Below are 14795 nucleotides of genomic sequence, written 5' to 3'. Positions count from 1 at the left end.
TGGATGGCCGCGCGGCGGCGCATGTGGAAGTATTCGGCCCATATAACCGAGAGGTTGGTGGGGCCATGGGAGGTGGAGGGTTGCCCCCCTGTCAATGTCATTCAAGTCCCAAGAGAGCCTTGTCGCACTGTATTACAACACTCACCCAAAGAAAGGTATCCTCATATTGTCGCCGGCGGCAACCAGCGGCGGTCTCAGCCCGGTCAGATACAGCGTGAAGGTGACCAGGATGTAGTCAAAGTGCGAGCGATGTAGCGGCACAAACACTAGCGGCAAGCCGGCGGCTTTGGCTCTACGCAAGCGCTCAACGCAAGCCGCCCGAGTGCCGCAGCCGCCGCCTGCGATACGACGGACCGCTTTGTGACACACCCACGCAACCAATCTAGAAGTAAGGCGAACCAATCATGACAAATGGCGTCGATTCTCATGTTTTTCTCTTAACTATATTTAGAGTATCTACATCTTTTTCTTTTTAGTATTGCTAGAAAAGCAATTCCAGCATCTTGGGACCCCAACGTCTATCAGTTGTACGAACTATGTGCCCTGTCCATTGCCACTTCAGCTTCGCAATCCGTTGACCTATGTCGGTTACTCTAGTTCTCCTACGGATCTACTCATTTCTGATTTGATCACGTAGAGAATCTCCAAGCATAGCTCTCTCCATCGCCCGCTGAGTGACTATGAGCTTTCTTATGAGGCCCATAGTTAGCGACCATGTCTCGGATCAATATGTCATCACTGGCAACACGCACTGTTCGAAGACTTTGGTGTTCAAGCACTGAAGAATTTTGGACAAGAAGACATCTCGAAGCTTCCTGAACGCTGCCCAACCGTGTTGGATTCGGTGGCGGATGATCGTCACAGTAGCCGGCAGGAACTATTGTACATTGACCTTGAGAAAGAGGTTTCGGTTTCAGTTCCAGTATAAAACTGTCAAAATGAAAAGAGTTTCTCTTACCGAAGAACATGTGTGGACATGGCAGACGAGACACTGGCCAGCACTTTCATGGCCCGCGCTTCAACACGTCTCCTCGTGGTTGTATACGTGTCTTCACTTTTGTGCGTGCCATTCGCTGTCTTCTTCATCTCCTCGCGAGTCGTATCTTCTATCGCGCGTTGGAATCGCTCGTCTTTTACCACCTGTAATCGAGCTGATATTATAAAGGGAAAGTTCGGTAGGCTTTGATATATTTATATTCAGATCGAAATTACCCCTTGGCTGCAATCTCGCCTGGTGGTAAGTGATGATACAGTCTAAGATGGAAGCGGCCTAACCTGGAAGGGGTATGACAGCTTTTATTAAACCCATACATACCCCTTTGGTTTCTATAGGGCATCGCACCGGAACGCTAAACCGCTTGGTGGCGGCACGCCTTTGTCGGTAGGGTGATAACTAGCCACGTCCGAAGCCTCAGACCAGACCAGACCAGAGGAAATTTAGAAATTTTAAAATTTTGAATTTCTCCTGCCAGGAATCGCACCGGGGGCCTCCCACTGATAAGACCACAGCACTCACCACTGCGCCAGGGAGGTTGTCCAAAAGTTAATGACGGGCAGTGTCATCTTGATGTCATTTAGTAAACTAATTATTTCGAGAAGACAAATCTTTAAATTTTTTTGTGATGGAACCACAATTTTTACGGTTATCGTATTTTTTTCATTTACTTGTGCTATAAGACAGTCCGCGACAGATCGAGATGACAATCGATATATGAGGCGGTGGGATGCCCCACACGTCACCCGCGCTCGCCCGCACCGGGTTAGCGCGGGAGCTGTGCGGGTGCGGGTGTATTCGGGATGTTCCTTCCCCGATTACTATCTCGACCTGTCGCGTACTTAGACCTGCCTTTCATGATTGTAGCTCAACGGAAAGTACCCTGTAGCCTTCTTGACAGACACGACAGATAGAGAGACAACGAAGTGATAGTATAAGGGTTCCTTTTTCCTTTTGAGGCACGGAACCCTAAAAAATATATTCAAGTTACTTACACTAGGAACTACATCTTTGAAGTCATATTTGACGAGGTGCACACACTGGGCCAAGTCGCACAAGTACCGCGCGACCACGCCGCCATTGGCAAACGTTTGGCGACCAATGTCCAATATGTTGATCACAGACCCCGACGCTTCCGATTTTGGGTCCTTCCATGACTCCTGTAATAGAATAAAAAGAATTTAAATAAAATGTTCCAATCATTGACTTATATATTACTTCGTATGGACAGGGTTATTGAACAAACAAAGTGGCACCGACTCATTGGTGCTATAGCACCAATGCAACCTCAGTGACGTCTGGATTTCAAACGTGTCGTTCATTAGTATCTAAGAGGTGGCGCTGATTTATTTGGTTTCTAAACCGTGAAAATTTTGTTCGCTTGACCATATCTTGTCATTTATCTATGGTTCCAATATGTTTGCGGAGAATTATTGACAGCTTTTTTAATAAAGCCTCAATAGATCAACAGTTAACGAGCGGACGGAAATCCAAAAGGACCGCGGTTCAAACCCCACCCATTGCACTATTTCGTGCCCACTCCTAGCACAAGCTTTACTCTCAATTGGAAAGGAAAGGAGAATATTAGTCACGATTAACATGGCAAATATTCTTAAAAAAACTTGCGGAAGAGGATCAATATACTATACAAAAATCGGCAAAGTCCAATCTAGGTATATTTATAACTCGTTCATACAAATAAATAAAATTAAGGGTTGAAAAGAAATAAATATGATTAAAATTAAAAAATTAAGTTCTATCTATGATATCGAATAACTAGGTACTTTTTATTAACCTCACAATATAATAATTTGAACCCACACATACGTTAATATTTTTAGGGTTCCGTACCTCAAAAGGAAAAACGGAACCCTTATAGGATCACTTTGTTGTCTGTCTGTCTGTCCGTCTGTCTGTCAAGAAACCTACAGGGTACTTCCCGTTCACCTACAATCATGAAATTTGGCAGGTAGGTAGACCTCATAGCTGACATTTGGGGAAAAATTTGAAAACCGAGAATTTAGGCTTACATCACACAAAAAAAATTAAATTGTGGTCATGAACTAATAATTAGTATTTTCAATTTTCGAAGTAAGATAACTACATCAAGTGGGGTATCATATGAAAGGGCTGCACCTGTGCATTCTAAAACAGATTTTTATTTATTTTTATGCATCATTGTTTTTGAATTATCGTGCAAAATTTCGAAAAATACGACTGTAGTACGGAACCCTCGTTGCGCGAGCCTGACTCGCACTTGGCCGGTTTTAAAATTTAATTTCATGTTTTAAGATCGTAGGGAGAAACAAAAAATTAAGAGTTACGAATTTTTAAGACAACAGTTACATATGCTGCAATCTGCATCAAGTTGCCACGCCACTTATGCGCAAAATTCGTGGCCTCGCGGATAAGTAGATATCCCATCTCTTTTGAAAAGAGTCTAACTGTCCACGATCATCAATGACGCGCCCCTATTGGCATCCGATCATCAAACAATGTCCAAGCATTGTCATCGCGACAAACTATGGGACATTCATTGCACAGGTACTTTCATTCATACATTGAAGGCACAGTTCGCAATGGCCGCCTATATTCCAAATATAAACTCGTTTGCAAGAGTGGCGTGACTCGCGCGGGCCAACCAGCGCGCGCGACGCCACGCGGTACGACGACCTCGCATCATAGTAAACATAAGCATTATATATTACATGCTCATAGCAGGGTTGACAGGTCATACATTTTTAACAGCATTCTGCTGCTCAATTGCGGTAGAATGACAGCTACAATGTCACGATCGCAATCACCTCTGATTGGTTGACGCTCGCTCACTATTGGCTACAATGCATTGTTGCAACAAGAATCGCACAAATTCAGCCAATCACAACAATTTATATAATGATTGATGCAGGTTTTACGAAATCGATCTAAAGCTATACGAAAGGGTACCCATACGAATCCAAAACAATTTATACGCGGCATCTTAGCAGAATGTCTAGCCTTTTCTTCGTAATTGGTATTAAAAGACAAACAAAGGTACAACGCACCATGCGCGGTGCTCATGCGTTTCTTAGCTCCACGAGGAACGTTTTCCAATTAGTTTATAGGAAAAAACATAAATCTACACTATAATATTATAAAGAGGAAAACTTTGTTTGTTTGTTTGTTTGTTTGTTTGTACTGAATAGGCTCAAAAACTACTGGACCGATTTTAAAAATTCTTTCACCATTCGAAAGCTACATTATCCACGAGTAACATAGGCTATATTTTATTTTGGAAAAAAATAGGGTTCCGTAAGATATTTGGGTTTTTCGGACACAAGGTGTAAAAAATCAACCAGAAAAGTTACTTATTTTGCGTACGCTGCCTAAACTATAAAAGATAGAACCATAAAATGTTCTAATTAATTGTAGATCTTATAAATATCTACAAAAAAGTCCGCGACACACTATACCCATCTATGTCGAGTGAGGCACAGCAACCATTTTTTTATTTAAAAATCTTGAATTTTTTTTGGACTACATTTAAACGCGTTTATTTTACTCATGCTATTAATCCTTATCAAAATAAATGATTTCATCACTAAGAACAGTTTATGGAGATAATATTTGGTCTTTGAATGATTAAAATTGGACGTTTGGTTTTGAAGTTATGGCGAAATTAAAATATTACGATTTCTGCTGCACGGCCCGTTGTCTACACTAATATTATAAAGAGGAAAACTTTGTTTGTTTGTTTGTTTGTTTGTTTGTTTGTTTGTTTGTTTGTTTGTTTGTTTGTACTGAATAGGCTCAAAAACTACTGGACCGATTTTAAAAATTCTTTCACCATTCGAAAGCTACATTATCCACGAGTAACATAGGCTATATTTTATTTTGGAAAAAAATAGGGTTCCGTAAGATATTTGGGTTTTTCGGACACAAGGTGTAAAAAATCAATCAGAAAAGTTACTTATTTTGCGTACGCTGCCTAAACTATAAAAGATAGAACCATAAAATGTTCTAATTAATTGTAGATCTTATAAATATCTACAAAAAAGTCCGCGACACACTATACCCATCTATGTCGAGTGAGGCACAGCAACCATTTTTTTATTTAAAAATCTTGAATTTTTTTTGGACTACATTTAAACGCGTTTATTTTACTCATGCTATTAATCCTTATCATATATCAATAAATGATTTCATCACTAAGAACAGTTTATGGAGATAATATTTGGTCTTTGAATGATTAAAATTGGACGTTTGGTTTTGAAGTTATGGCGAAATTAAAATATTACGATTTCTGCTGCACGGCCCGTTGTATTATATAAAGAGGTAATGTCGTTAAGTTTGTTTGTAGGGGGTAATCTTTAGAACTACTGAACCGATTTTAAAAATTCTTTCACCAGTAGAAAGCTACATTATTCCTGAGTGACATAGGCTATACGGGATCTTTAAAAACCTAAATCTACGCGGGCGAAGCCGCGGGGATCAGCTAGTAATATTATAAATGTCTAAGTGTGGATGTTTGGATGTTTGTTACTCAATCACGTAAAAACGGCTGAACGGATTTGGATGAAATTTGGAATGGAGATAGATTATACCCTAGATTAACAGAAGGGCTACTTTTTATGCCGGAAAATCAAAGAGTTTCCGCGGGATTTTGAAAAATATAAATCTACGCGGACGAAGTCGCGGGCATCAGCTAGTATAATATAAAAGAAAAAGCTGACTGATCTATCAACCCACAGCTCAAGCTGCTTGACGGATCGGGCTGAAGATAGCTATTATGACGTAGACATCCGCTAAGAAAGGATTTTTTAAAATTCAACCCCTAAGGGGGTAAAATAGGGAAATAAAATAAAATTTGTGTATTCCACGCGGACGAAATCGCGAGTAATTTTGACAGCCCTATTACACTAATCGTTGACGTGTATAATTAGCGAATTTAATGTATATTTGTATCTATGTGTGTATGTTAATACTAAATAGTCTTGTCTTTAATTATAGTAACATAATAATATAATAATGATAAATTTATCTTTTCGTAACAAACTTGTCTCAATCTAAATATTTTAGTATACCTACGTCCTACATACCTGTTTGCTATAACTACAGATTGCTAGAATCCTGAAATCACTAGCATTGAAGATGTAAGTAAACTACACTAGCGGCACGCTATGATGGCCGGTTTGACACATTACAATAGTGATGTGGAATGTCAATTTATTCTCGAACAAAAAACAATTAAGTTTTGTTTTTGTACCTGATTAAATAGGTTTAATAAAACAAAAATGTATATGTTTATTTAATTTATTTGAACGAACTGAATATTTGAACGAAAATGAATATACATACTTTATATGCACACAAGAAACATATGAATACAAAAGATACCGAAAAAGGTGCCACAAAAGGCCATAATTAATCAGATTCGTCCATACTACTATTTTCACTGTCGTCACTGCTATCATCACATACATTAATAATTATATGTTCGTTTTCTATAATATTATCTATTTTCACATCTCTTTCATAATCTTCCCTTATTAATTTAACAGTTCTATTCACAACCTTTTCCCAGTCTCCTTTAGTCACATGTTCACAAGCTTCTTCTAATAATTTTAGCATTTTTTTTGTGGTAAATGGGGGTTCTGTATTGTGTCTTGCAGCATATCCCTTAATTTGAGCCCACACCAACTCAATCGCATTATACTCACAATGGTAAGGCGGTAACCGTATAACTCTGTGCCCATGTTCTAATGCTATTTCGTCAATGACGTATCGGATCTTGGTTGGTTTGTTTTCTTTTAAAAGACGTACTAATTCCGCTTTTAACATATTCATGTTTGCATCTACGCCATTTTTACGAAGCCATGCGACGATATCAGCTTTCTTTTGGGATTGGGCAGGTGGCTTGTCAATTTGCATCGAGTGGTATGGGGCGTTGTCCATAATTATAATAGATGGTTCAGGGAGGCTACACAACATTGAGGTAAACCATTCAGTAAACTTTTCTCCATTCATGTCTTCATGATAGTCTCCAGTGGTTTTTGACGCAAAAGCCATGAGAGAACCTTCGACAAACCCGTTGATGGTTCCGGCGTGACAAATTATAAGTCGCGATCCTTTTCCTACAGGAACTTTGGAAGTAGATGCTGCTGTGTCATCGTTCCAAGAACGGCCTACAGTATGGTTAGCATTAAGCCATGTTTCATCCAAGAACACAACATTTTGCCAATTTTTGATTTCTTTCACTTGCCGTAAAAAAGTATACCTTGCCATCGCTATATCAAATCTTTCCATCAATATTTTGCGTTTGTTACATTTTTTGTATCGAAATCCAATGGTCTTCAAAATCTTCGTTAAAGAACTTTCCCCACCGAAGAATAATCCAGCTTCCTTCAGTGAATGCACCAACTTTTTTCTTGTTGGATACTCCTTCTGTAAATAGTAGCCGTAAACATGTCTTCGGATAGCATCGGCATCAAAGCTATCGATGCCTACGACTGGTTTTGCTCGTTTTCTCTTTTTTGGTGTGTGAAGTTTATTTTCTTCTGTGCCAGTCTCGCCATATTTTTTTTTAGTTATCCGTCTAACAGTTCGTTGTCCAATATTAAGCGCATCAGCTACGCGTTCAACCACTGACGTTATAGGTAAAATTGGCCCTCCATTTTGAGCTTCACGATCGAAATAGTTACGAAGGCGTATTAGGAACTCACGTGTCTGACTATTTAGAACAGTTCTCTGCGTACGTTCGGTCATATCGACGAAATCCACAACAAAGGGCTTGAACAGAGTCCAAATTAACGAGCAAGGGTCAACAGTAATGCAGTATCAATATTTGAAATCCAAAGCCAGGTCAAAACTATATCACAATCGCATTGCACTGACAGTTTATACTTTTCGAAGCAACGTCAATTCGAAACTGCTTTGTTTTGCATTGAGCATTGACGCGAGTTTGCCGGAGGTAGTAGTTGTGCTAGCCAGCGATCCTATGTGACGATCGTATTAGATTCCATTTTTAAAAATTTATTGATATTTTTTTGCGATTTCAGAGGTTTGTCCACATAGTGAAAATTGTTCATATTCACAAGTACATTCACCCCTTAAATGGTGCAAACTGATTTTTCTACACTTGTATACATTTAAGAAATCAATTTAATAAATAAATTTTGAGTCCTAAACCTAAAACTACATTCGATAAAATTTATGAATCTCTGCACATCACTATCGTCAATAAAGTAATACAATTATTTCCTTCAAAGTCGTTATCAATTAATACGGAACTTCATGAGCGGACAAACGTCAAACCGGCCATCATAGCGTGCCGCTAGTTTAGTAACTTATTTATAGCTAGATGATGTTCGAACATCGTTTGCGTGGATTTAAGTTTTAAAAAATCCCTTGGGTCTTGGGTTCTCTTTAATTTTTCGGATAAAAAGTATCCGTTTTCAGGATGCAACCTATCTCGTAGCAAATTTCGTAAAAACGGTTAAATGAATAAGCCGTCAAAAGTAAAAGATAGGCACACTTTCGCATTATTAGTATAGATGTAAGTTATCTAAAGATTTCAGATTTGACGCAAATCAGTGCTACCAGTAAAAAAACCGGCCTAGTGAGAGTCAGACTCGCGCACCGAGAGTTTCCTAATCGGGGTTTTTTCAACATTTTGCACGATTAATCAAAAAATATTTTGCATAAAAATAAATAAAAATCTGTTATGCTTGTTTTTCACATTATATCCCACTTGGTATAGTTATCTTACTTTGAAAACTGAAAATACTAATTATTTGTTCATGAACACATATTAATTTTTTTTAGTGATAAATTCACGATTTTCAGGTTGATTCTTTTACTTGTGCTACAAGACCTACCTAACTACTAAATTTCATGATTCTAGGACAACGGGAAGTACCCTATATATATATAGTACACAACGGACTGACGGACAGATAGACAACCCAAAAAGGTAGGTACAGTTCAAATGCCACAGTTTTTTCACAGAAAAACAAAACTCATAATGATTTATAATATTTCGTAATTGAAATCATTTACGAAACTTTTTTTGATTGAAAGCAATGATTTCATTCAGAAGCACTGAAATATCGGAAAGTGAGCGAAATAAAACTGTTCAATAAAGCAAAGGTCGACGCACGAAATTGCAAGTAGGCAGGTTGACGTAAGAAGATAACGGTAAAATATCAGCCCACCATAATTTGCAAACATTCATTGTAATGACTTTTTTCTGATACCATAATTGGAGTAGAGCAGGAACAGTTTTTTTTACAACAAAACATTTTTATTTAAAACGTGATAAAAACATATTTTTAAAAATAAAATTAACCATAGTTTTTACCCCAACTCTTAATACGCATGCAAGGATGTAATTACGCGCGGTTTTATTAACTTTTTAGAATTTTAAAATTCTTCTTGTGACCGAACATCACATAGATACAGTCGACTAGCAGATTACCGAGTCTAGTTTAAGTATAATAATGGTTTGAAAGTCTCACGTGAAAAAATTATATAGGTTGTTCGTCGTACTATACAGAGCACTATAATTCGCGCGGCGATAATCCGCAGAGCGTGCTTAGTGTTAACCCTTATTTCGTTGAAAAATGATTAATAAATTCCACATGATTTGCAGGAAATAGACCTAATAATAATATATTATTTTCATGAATCACTACCAGTAATTATTAATTCTTCTTGTGATTAATACTCTGAAAAGTATACATAATGTTACAGGGAAAACTAAGGAGAAACGATGAATGAATAAATAATGTAGTTTATGTATGGGTCTTGGACCCCTTCAGGGGACTTACAATAATTCACCTAATAATAATCGATCTCTAATATTATTAGCTCTACTCTTTTCGTAAATCTATCACCGTGAACAACGTAAAACCTATCGAATAAGAAAAAAAGAAAGAAGAAAGAAAAGACGTTTATTTACAAAACTGTGCCACACATCACATCTTAAGAGCTGGATATTCCGGCGCTTCTTCCACCTGAGCAAAGCTCAACGCGCTTCAAACAAAAGAAGCGCCGGAACAAACTGTCATGTGTGACACAACCCGAAAAAGGGTCTCAGCTCAGCATTATTGTTGCACAAGAACATACAGTGCTGATTTTCGGCTGGTACTCTGAACCGGGTGACTAAGTGGAATATTTTCGTATACAAATAAACTTGAAAGTTTATTGACATAAGCACCACTTTCGTATGCAAATATGTGCTGTGCTGCCCATGTATAAATTGACCATTAGGATGTATGGCTGATCCAAGGGCATGTCACGGCCGGACGATATGTATGCTGATCTCGAATTGTAACAGAATGCCTTGGGACATATTGTTTGATTTTCTCGAGTTTTCCTTATCTATGCAGACAGTTTTATAATGATGGAGGCACATTTTTAACATTGTATATTTTATTGAAGAGCTGTAACCACAGAAATTATGATTTCTATGGCTGTTGTAAGTTGTAACTGTTTTCAATAAATCAACCAATCAAAATATTTTTTATTCAATTAAACTTTTACAAGTACTTTTGAATCGTTAAATGCAATCTACCTCGTCTGCCTTTCCTACCGAGAAGATCCAGCGAGAAACTTGTCTTACAAGAATTATGTTATTGTTAATATACAGGGTGTAACCAGTACGCTAGCAAAAACGAAGACAGGTTTACTACTGATGATTACTGATATGATAACACCAAAAAAAACGCAAAAAAAACCAAAAGAAATCCTATATTATGTAAAAGATCACGATATATTGCAAATAAAACTTACTTGCAACTGACTGACGCTAGAGGTGAACGAACGTTGTGTAAGTAGACCAGCCGGAGTCAATGCCACGTCGTAGGCGGGGCATTGACCCGAGTTTTGTGCGCTATACATTGGGGTTGGAAAATACTAAATCACTAAAACTACAAAATGAAGCAAATGTTTATTGGTATTGGATTGTGTTTAGGTAGTACAACAATAACACTAAGTTTTTGCTAGCGTTCTGGTTACACCCTGTATTGTGAGGATGTTACAAAGAAGAAGAACTGTTTGTCAGTTTCTGGGTTTTACTAGAAGTACCTAACCTACCTACTGTAGTACCTGCACCTAATATGCACTTGAGCCGGATATGAACGAACCTGAATATCACCTGCGAATGTTTGTACTGGCGCTTGCTATCTGTGTCATTATGTCGGATATTGATTGATAGCTCGTTTTGCGTAGGAGGCAACGTAATTACCTCTAAGTACCTACTCTCAAGTAGGTTTTTTTTTTTTACAGAATATTAGCCATGTTAAATGACTAATATTCCCCTTTCCTCTCCAACTAAGCGTCAGGCTTGTGCTAGGAGTCTTCTTCTCAATCGTTCACTCTTGACAGAGTGGTCGTGGCTATGAATTCTTCACTGCTGCTCGTGCGATCTCCCTCCAGCGACTTCTATTGGTGGCATTATGTGCACACACGGAGACAGGTGTGCTTGTTGCAGAGCGGATTAAGTCCGTCCACCTAGTTGGGGAACGCGCACGCGGACGTGTGCCCTCCACTCGACCTTGTACCACGAGGTGTTCGATGGTACCACTCTTCCTTGTAATGTGCCCAAAGAACTTGAGGATTCGCAATTGTACAAGTGACGAAAGCCTCTGATTTGCTAGGAGTAGGTACGACAATAGTGCAACGGGCGGGGTTTGAACCGTCGACCTTTCGGTTTTCAGTCCACTCCTTTACCGGTTGAGCTATTGAGGCTCTGAAATGTTGCTTGCCTGGATATTGACTTGTCCAAGTTTCGGACTGCACGTGTGCAGGAAGTTACTTAACATGCGCGTACCCGTAAACAATCACTACATAGGTATCCATAGTAGGTACAAATGCGAAAGTGTGTTTGTGTGTTGGTTTGACGATCTCCCTGCTTGACGCAATGGTGAGTGCTGTGTCTTATTAGCGGGAGGTCCCGGGTTCTGGTTCGGGGTCTGGCTTCGGCCGTAGCTAGTTACCACCCTATCGGCAAAAATGTACTTACCGCCAAGCGATTTAGCCTTCCGGTACGATGTCGTTTAAAAAGAGAAACCAAAGGGGTATGGGTTTAATAAAAACAGCCATATACATATTCCAGGTTAGCTCTATTCCATCTTAGACCGTTTCATCACGAGTTTGCAGTCAAGGGCTAACTTGTATCTGAATAATAAAAACACGTCCGAATGGCTGAGTTACCGCTTTGCAATTTTCACGGCGCAACAGAGCAACGGATCGACGTGATTTTTTTCATAAATATAGTTGAAGATCTGAAGAGAGACATAAACTGCTTTTTATTACGGCAAATCAGAGTTCCAATGGGCTTTTTAAAACCCCAAAATAAAAACCCAAACAACTTAAAAATATCGATATGAAATATTTACCTACCTAGATATAGTTTTGTGGACGTGGACACTGACAGTTGGCCTTGTCCACAAGTTCAAAGTTGCTCAGCGGGCTATGTTGGGTATCTCTCTGAGGGACAAAATAACGAGGAAATCCGTAGGAGAACCAGAGTGACCGACATAGCCCAACGAATTAGCCAGCTGAAGTGGCAGTGGGCAGGCCACGTCTGCCGCAGAAGCGATGGCCGATGGGGCAGACGTGTTCTGGAGTGGAGACCGCGTATCGGCAAGCGCAGTGTGGGACGACCTCCAAACCCGCTGGACTTGACGACCTTAAGAAGATAGCGGGAAGTGGGTGGATGAGGAAGGCGGAAGATCGTGTGTGGTGGCGTGCTCTTGGAAAGGCCTATGTCCAGCAGTAGACGCAAACAGGCTGATTGATTGAGATATAGTTTTATAGTTTTCAAATGTTACTTGATAATGATTTAGGCGATTCACGACTTGAGCTGTCAATGACCTCGTTTGACCTTAGGAAATCTACCTACTCATATTATTATGGTCGTGTCGATTAAGATATTATCGATTATTTATAATAATTATTATCGATCATAATTAGCTTGGCGCATAACATCGATAACATGATTGTGTCCTAGTATTTATGTACCTACCTATTACCTAATTATGTCTTGGTCATCGATTTATATAGTACGCGACAGGTTGAGAATCGAGATGGCAATCGGGGAGGAAAAGGTCCGCATACCCGCACAGCCACTGCGCTAACCGGGTGCGGGCGCCGGTGACGTGCGAGTGTGCGGGGCGTCCCCCCGCCTGATACCCCGATTGCAATCTGGACCTGTCGCGGACTAGGTGCAAAAAAATATGTCACTACTAGCTTATGCCCGCGACTTCGTTCTTGTGGATTTAGGTTTTTAAAATCCCGTGGGAACTCTTTGATTTTCCGGGATAAAAAGTAGCCTATGTCACTCTGCAGGTCGTTAACTATACCCATGCAAAAAATCACGTCAATCCGTTGATCCGTTGCGACGTGATTGAAGGACAAACCAACAGACAAACACACTTTCGCAAATTATAACAAGGGTAGCGATTTTAGGCTGTGACTTTGTTAATGTTTGTAAACGAAGATGAAAACCGCATTGAAATTCACTAAGAAGTTTTGAAAGTATGAGCACACAAAGAAACTCGGATTGCTTTTTTGTTTCATACCTGCAATTTTATTTAGAGAAGAACATCACTGTAAGGTGTTAACGCTGATAAGATCGTTGTGTCCTTCGACCAACCAGTAGTTTCAACATTTCGGATTAATACAAAGAAATAGGTATCTATAGGTAGGTATCTTTAGTTGTAGTTTTCAAAACAAAAGATTGCATTGACTCGGCAATACAATAAAGTATCAACTATCAATAAAATACATTATTTCCTCGAATTAACAATAATATGTAGGTAAAGTAGACTATTAGCACACACACACGCGATATTAAACAAAGACAAAAGACAATAAAACACCAACAAAAATGCATATAACGCGTAAAGGACAATGACAGAATTTCTATAGAACCGTAACCCATTTTATTATATTATAAAAGTCGTTTACACGCAATGACATTCTAATATAGAATGTCATTGTTTACACGTATGCTTTATGCAGCATTTTGTTGCTGTTTCATCACTGATAACTAAATATAGGATTTAACACATCTAGAACTTGCGGTTTTTCATTAAATCTAAGATTAAACCGTCACATAATGATTCTAGGTTATATGCAATTTACCTATAATTGTGAAACTAATAAAAACATCCGGTTTAAAATCACAATTTTTAATTTTTAAGTGGTTATATGGTACTAGGATAATTATCATTAATCTATATTGTGTAAATTGGTGGGTCAGGATCTGGCATTCTCCTTTAACTCCTCACGGGCCATTTTAACGTTTTGTGTCAAATTTCATGTCAAAAGTGCGATTTTGGTCCTTATTTTAAGAAATCAGTCAAAATAATGACTAATTTGTGAGAAGCTCACGTCAAACTCATTATTTTGACTAATTTCTTAAACTGGACACTTTCAAGTAAAGATTTTTATATAACCCTGTGAAGATGATGCTGCTAGGGGCTCAATTTGAATGCCATAAGCCTACTTTTTCGTATTAGTTTACAGATTGCGAAAAACTAAATTAAATTTGAAATTCGCGGGCAGACCGTGTCTTCCACCTTAAGTATGAAGAGAGATAAGTACCGTGACATTTATAAAATTAAAACCACGATGAATTATAAAATTATCATTTCTTAAATCTCACTTTTTGATTCTCGGTAGGCTTGTACTTATATAAAGTGTCAACGCTTGTAGTATCGGTACTAATTGTGTAACATACCATAAAGCACCTACTTAATTGCAAATTACGAAAGTGGGTTGAATATGTGCACTTTTGGAGATTTTAATCGTGAAA

General features: G+C 38.7%; 1 protein-coding gene across 3 annotated transcripts in view; it reads right to left on the bottom strand.

The window, feature by feature from the left end:
- The window catches only part of mino (glycerol-3-phosphate acyltransferase mino), a 77892-nt gene that overhangs the window by 12333 nt on the left and 50764 nt on the right, over window positions 1–14795 (bottom strand). For all 3 annotated transcript variants that reach the window (XM_069506850.1, XM_069506848.1, XM_069506847.1), the window contains 3 exons: window positions 1990–2154; window positions 959–1140; window positions 146–382 (listed from right to left, as the gene is read on the bottom strand). In XM_069506850.1, coding sequence (XP_069362951.1) covers window positions 146–382; window positions 959–1140; window positions 1990–2154 — 584 coding nt within the window. The remainder of the gene's footprint in view (window positions 1–145; window positions 383–958; window positions 1141–1989; window positions 2155–14795) is intronic.

Source organism: Maniola hyperantus, chromosome 24, assembly GCF_902806685.2.
Source record: "Maniola hyperantus chromosome 24, iAphHyp1.2, whole genome shotgun sequence".
Taxonomy (NCBI): domain Eukaryota; kingdom Metazoa; phylum Arthropoda; class Insecta; order Lepidoptera; family Nymphalidae; genus Maniola; species Maniola hyperantus.
This window is presented reverse-complemented; position numbering and strand designations above follow the sequence as displayed.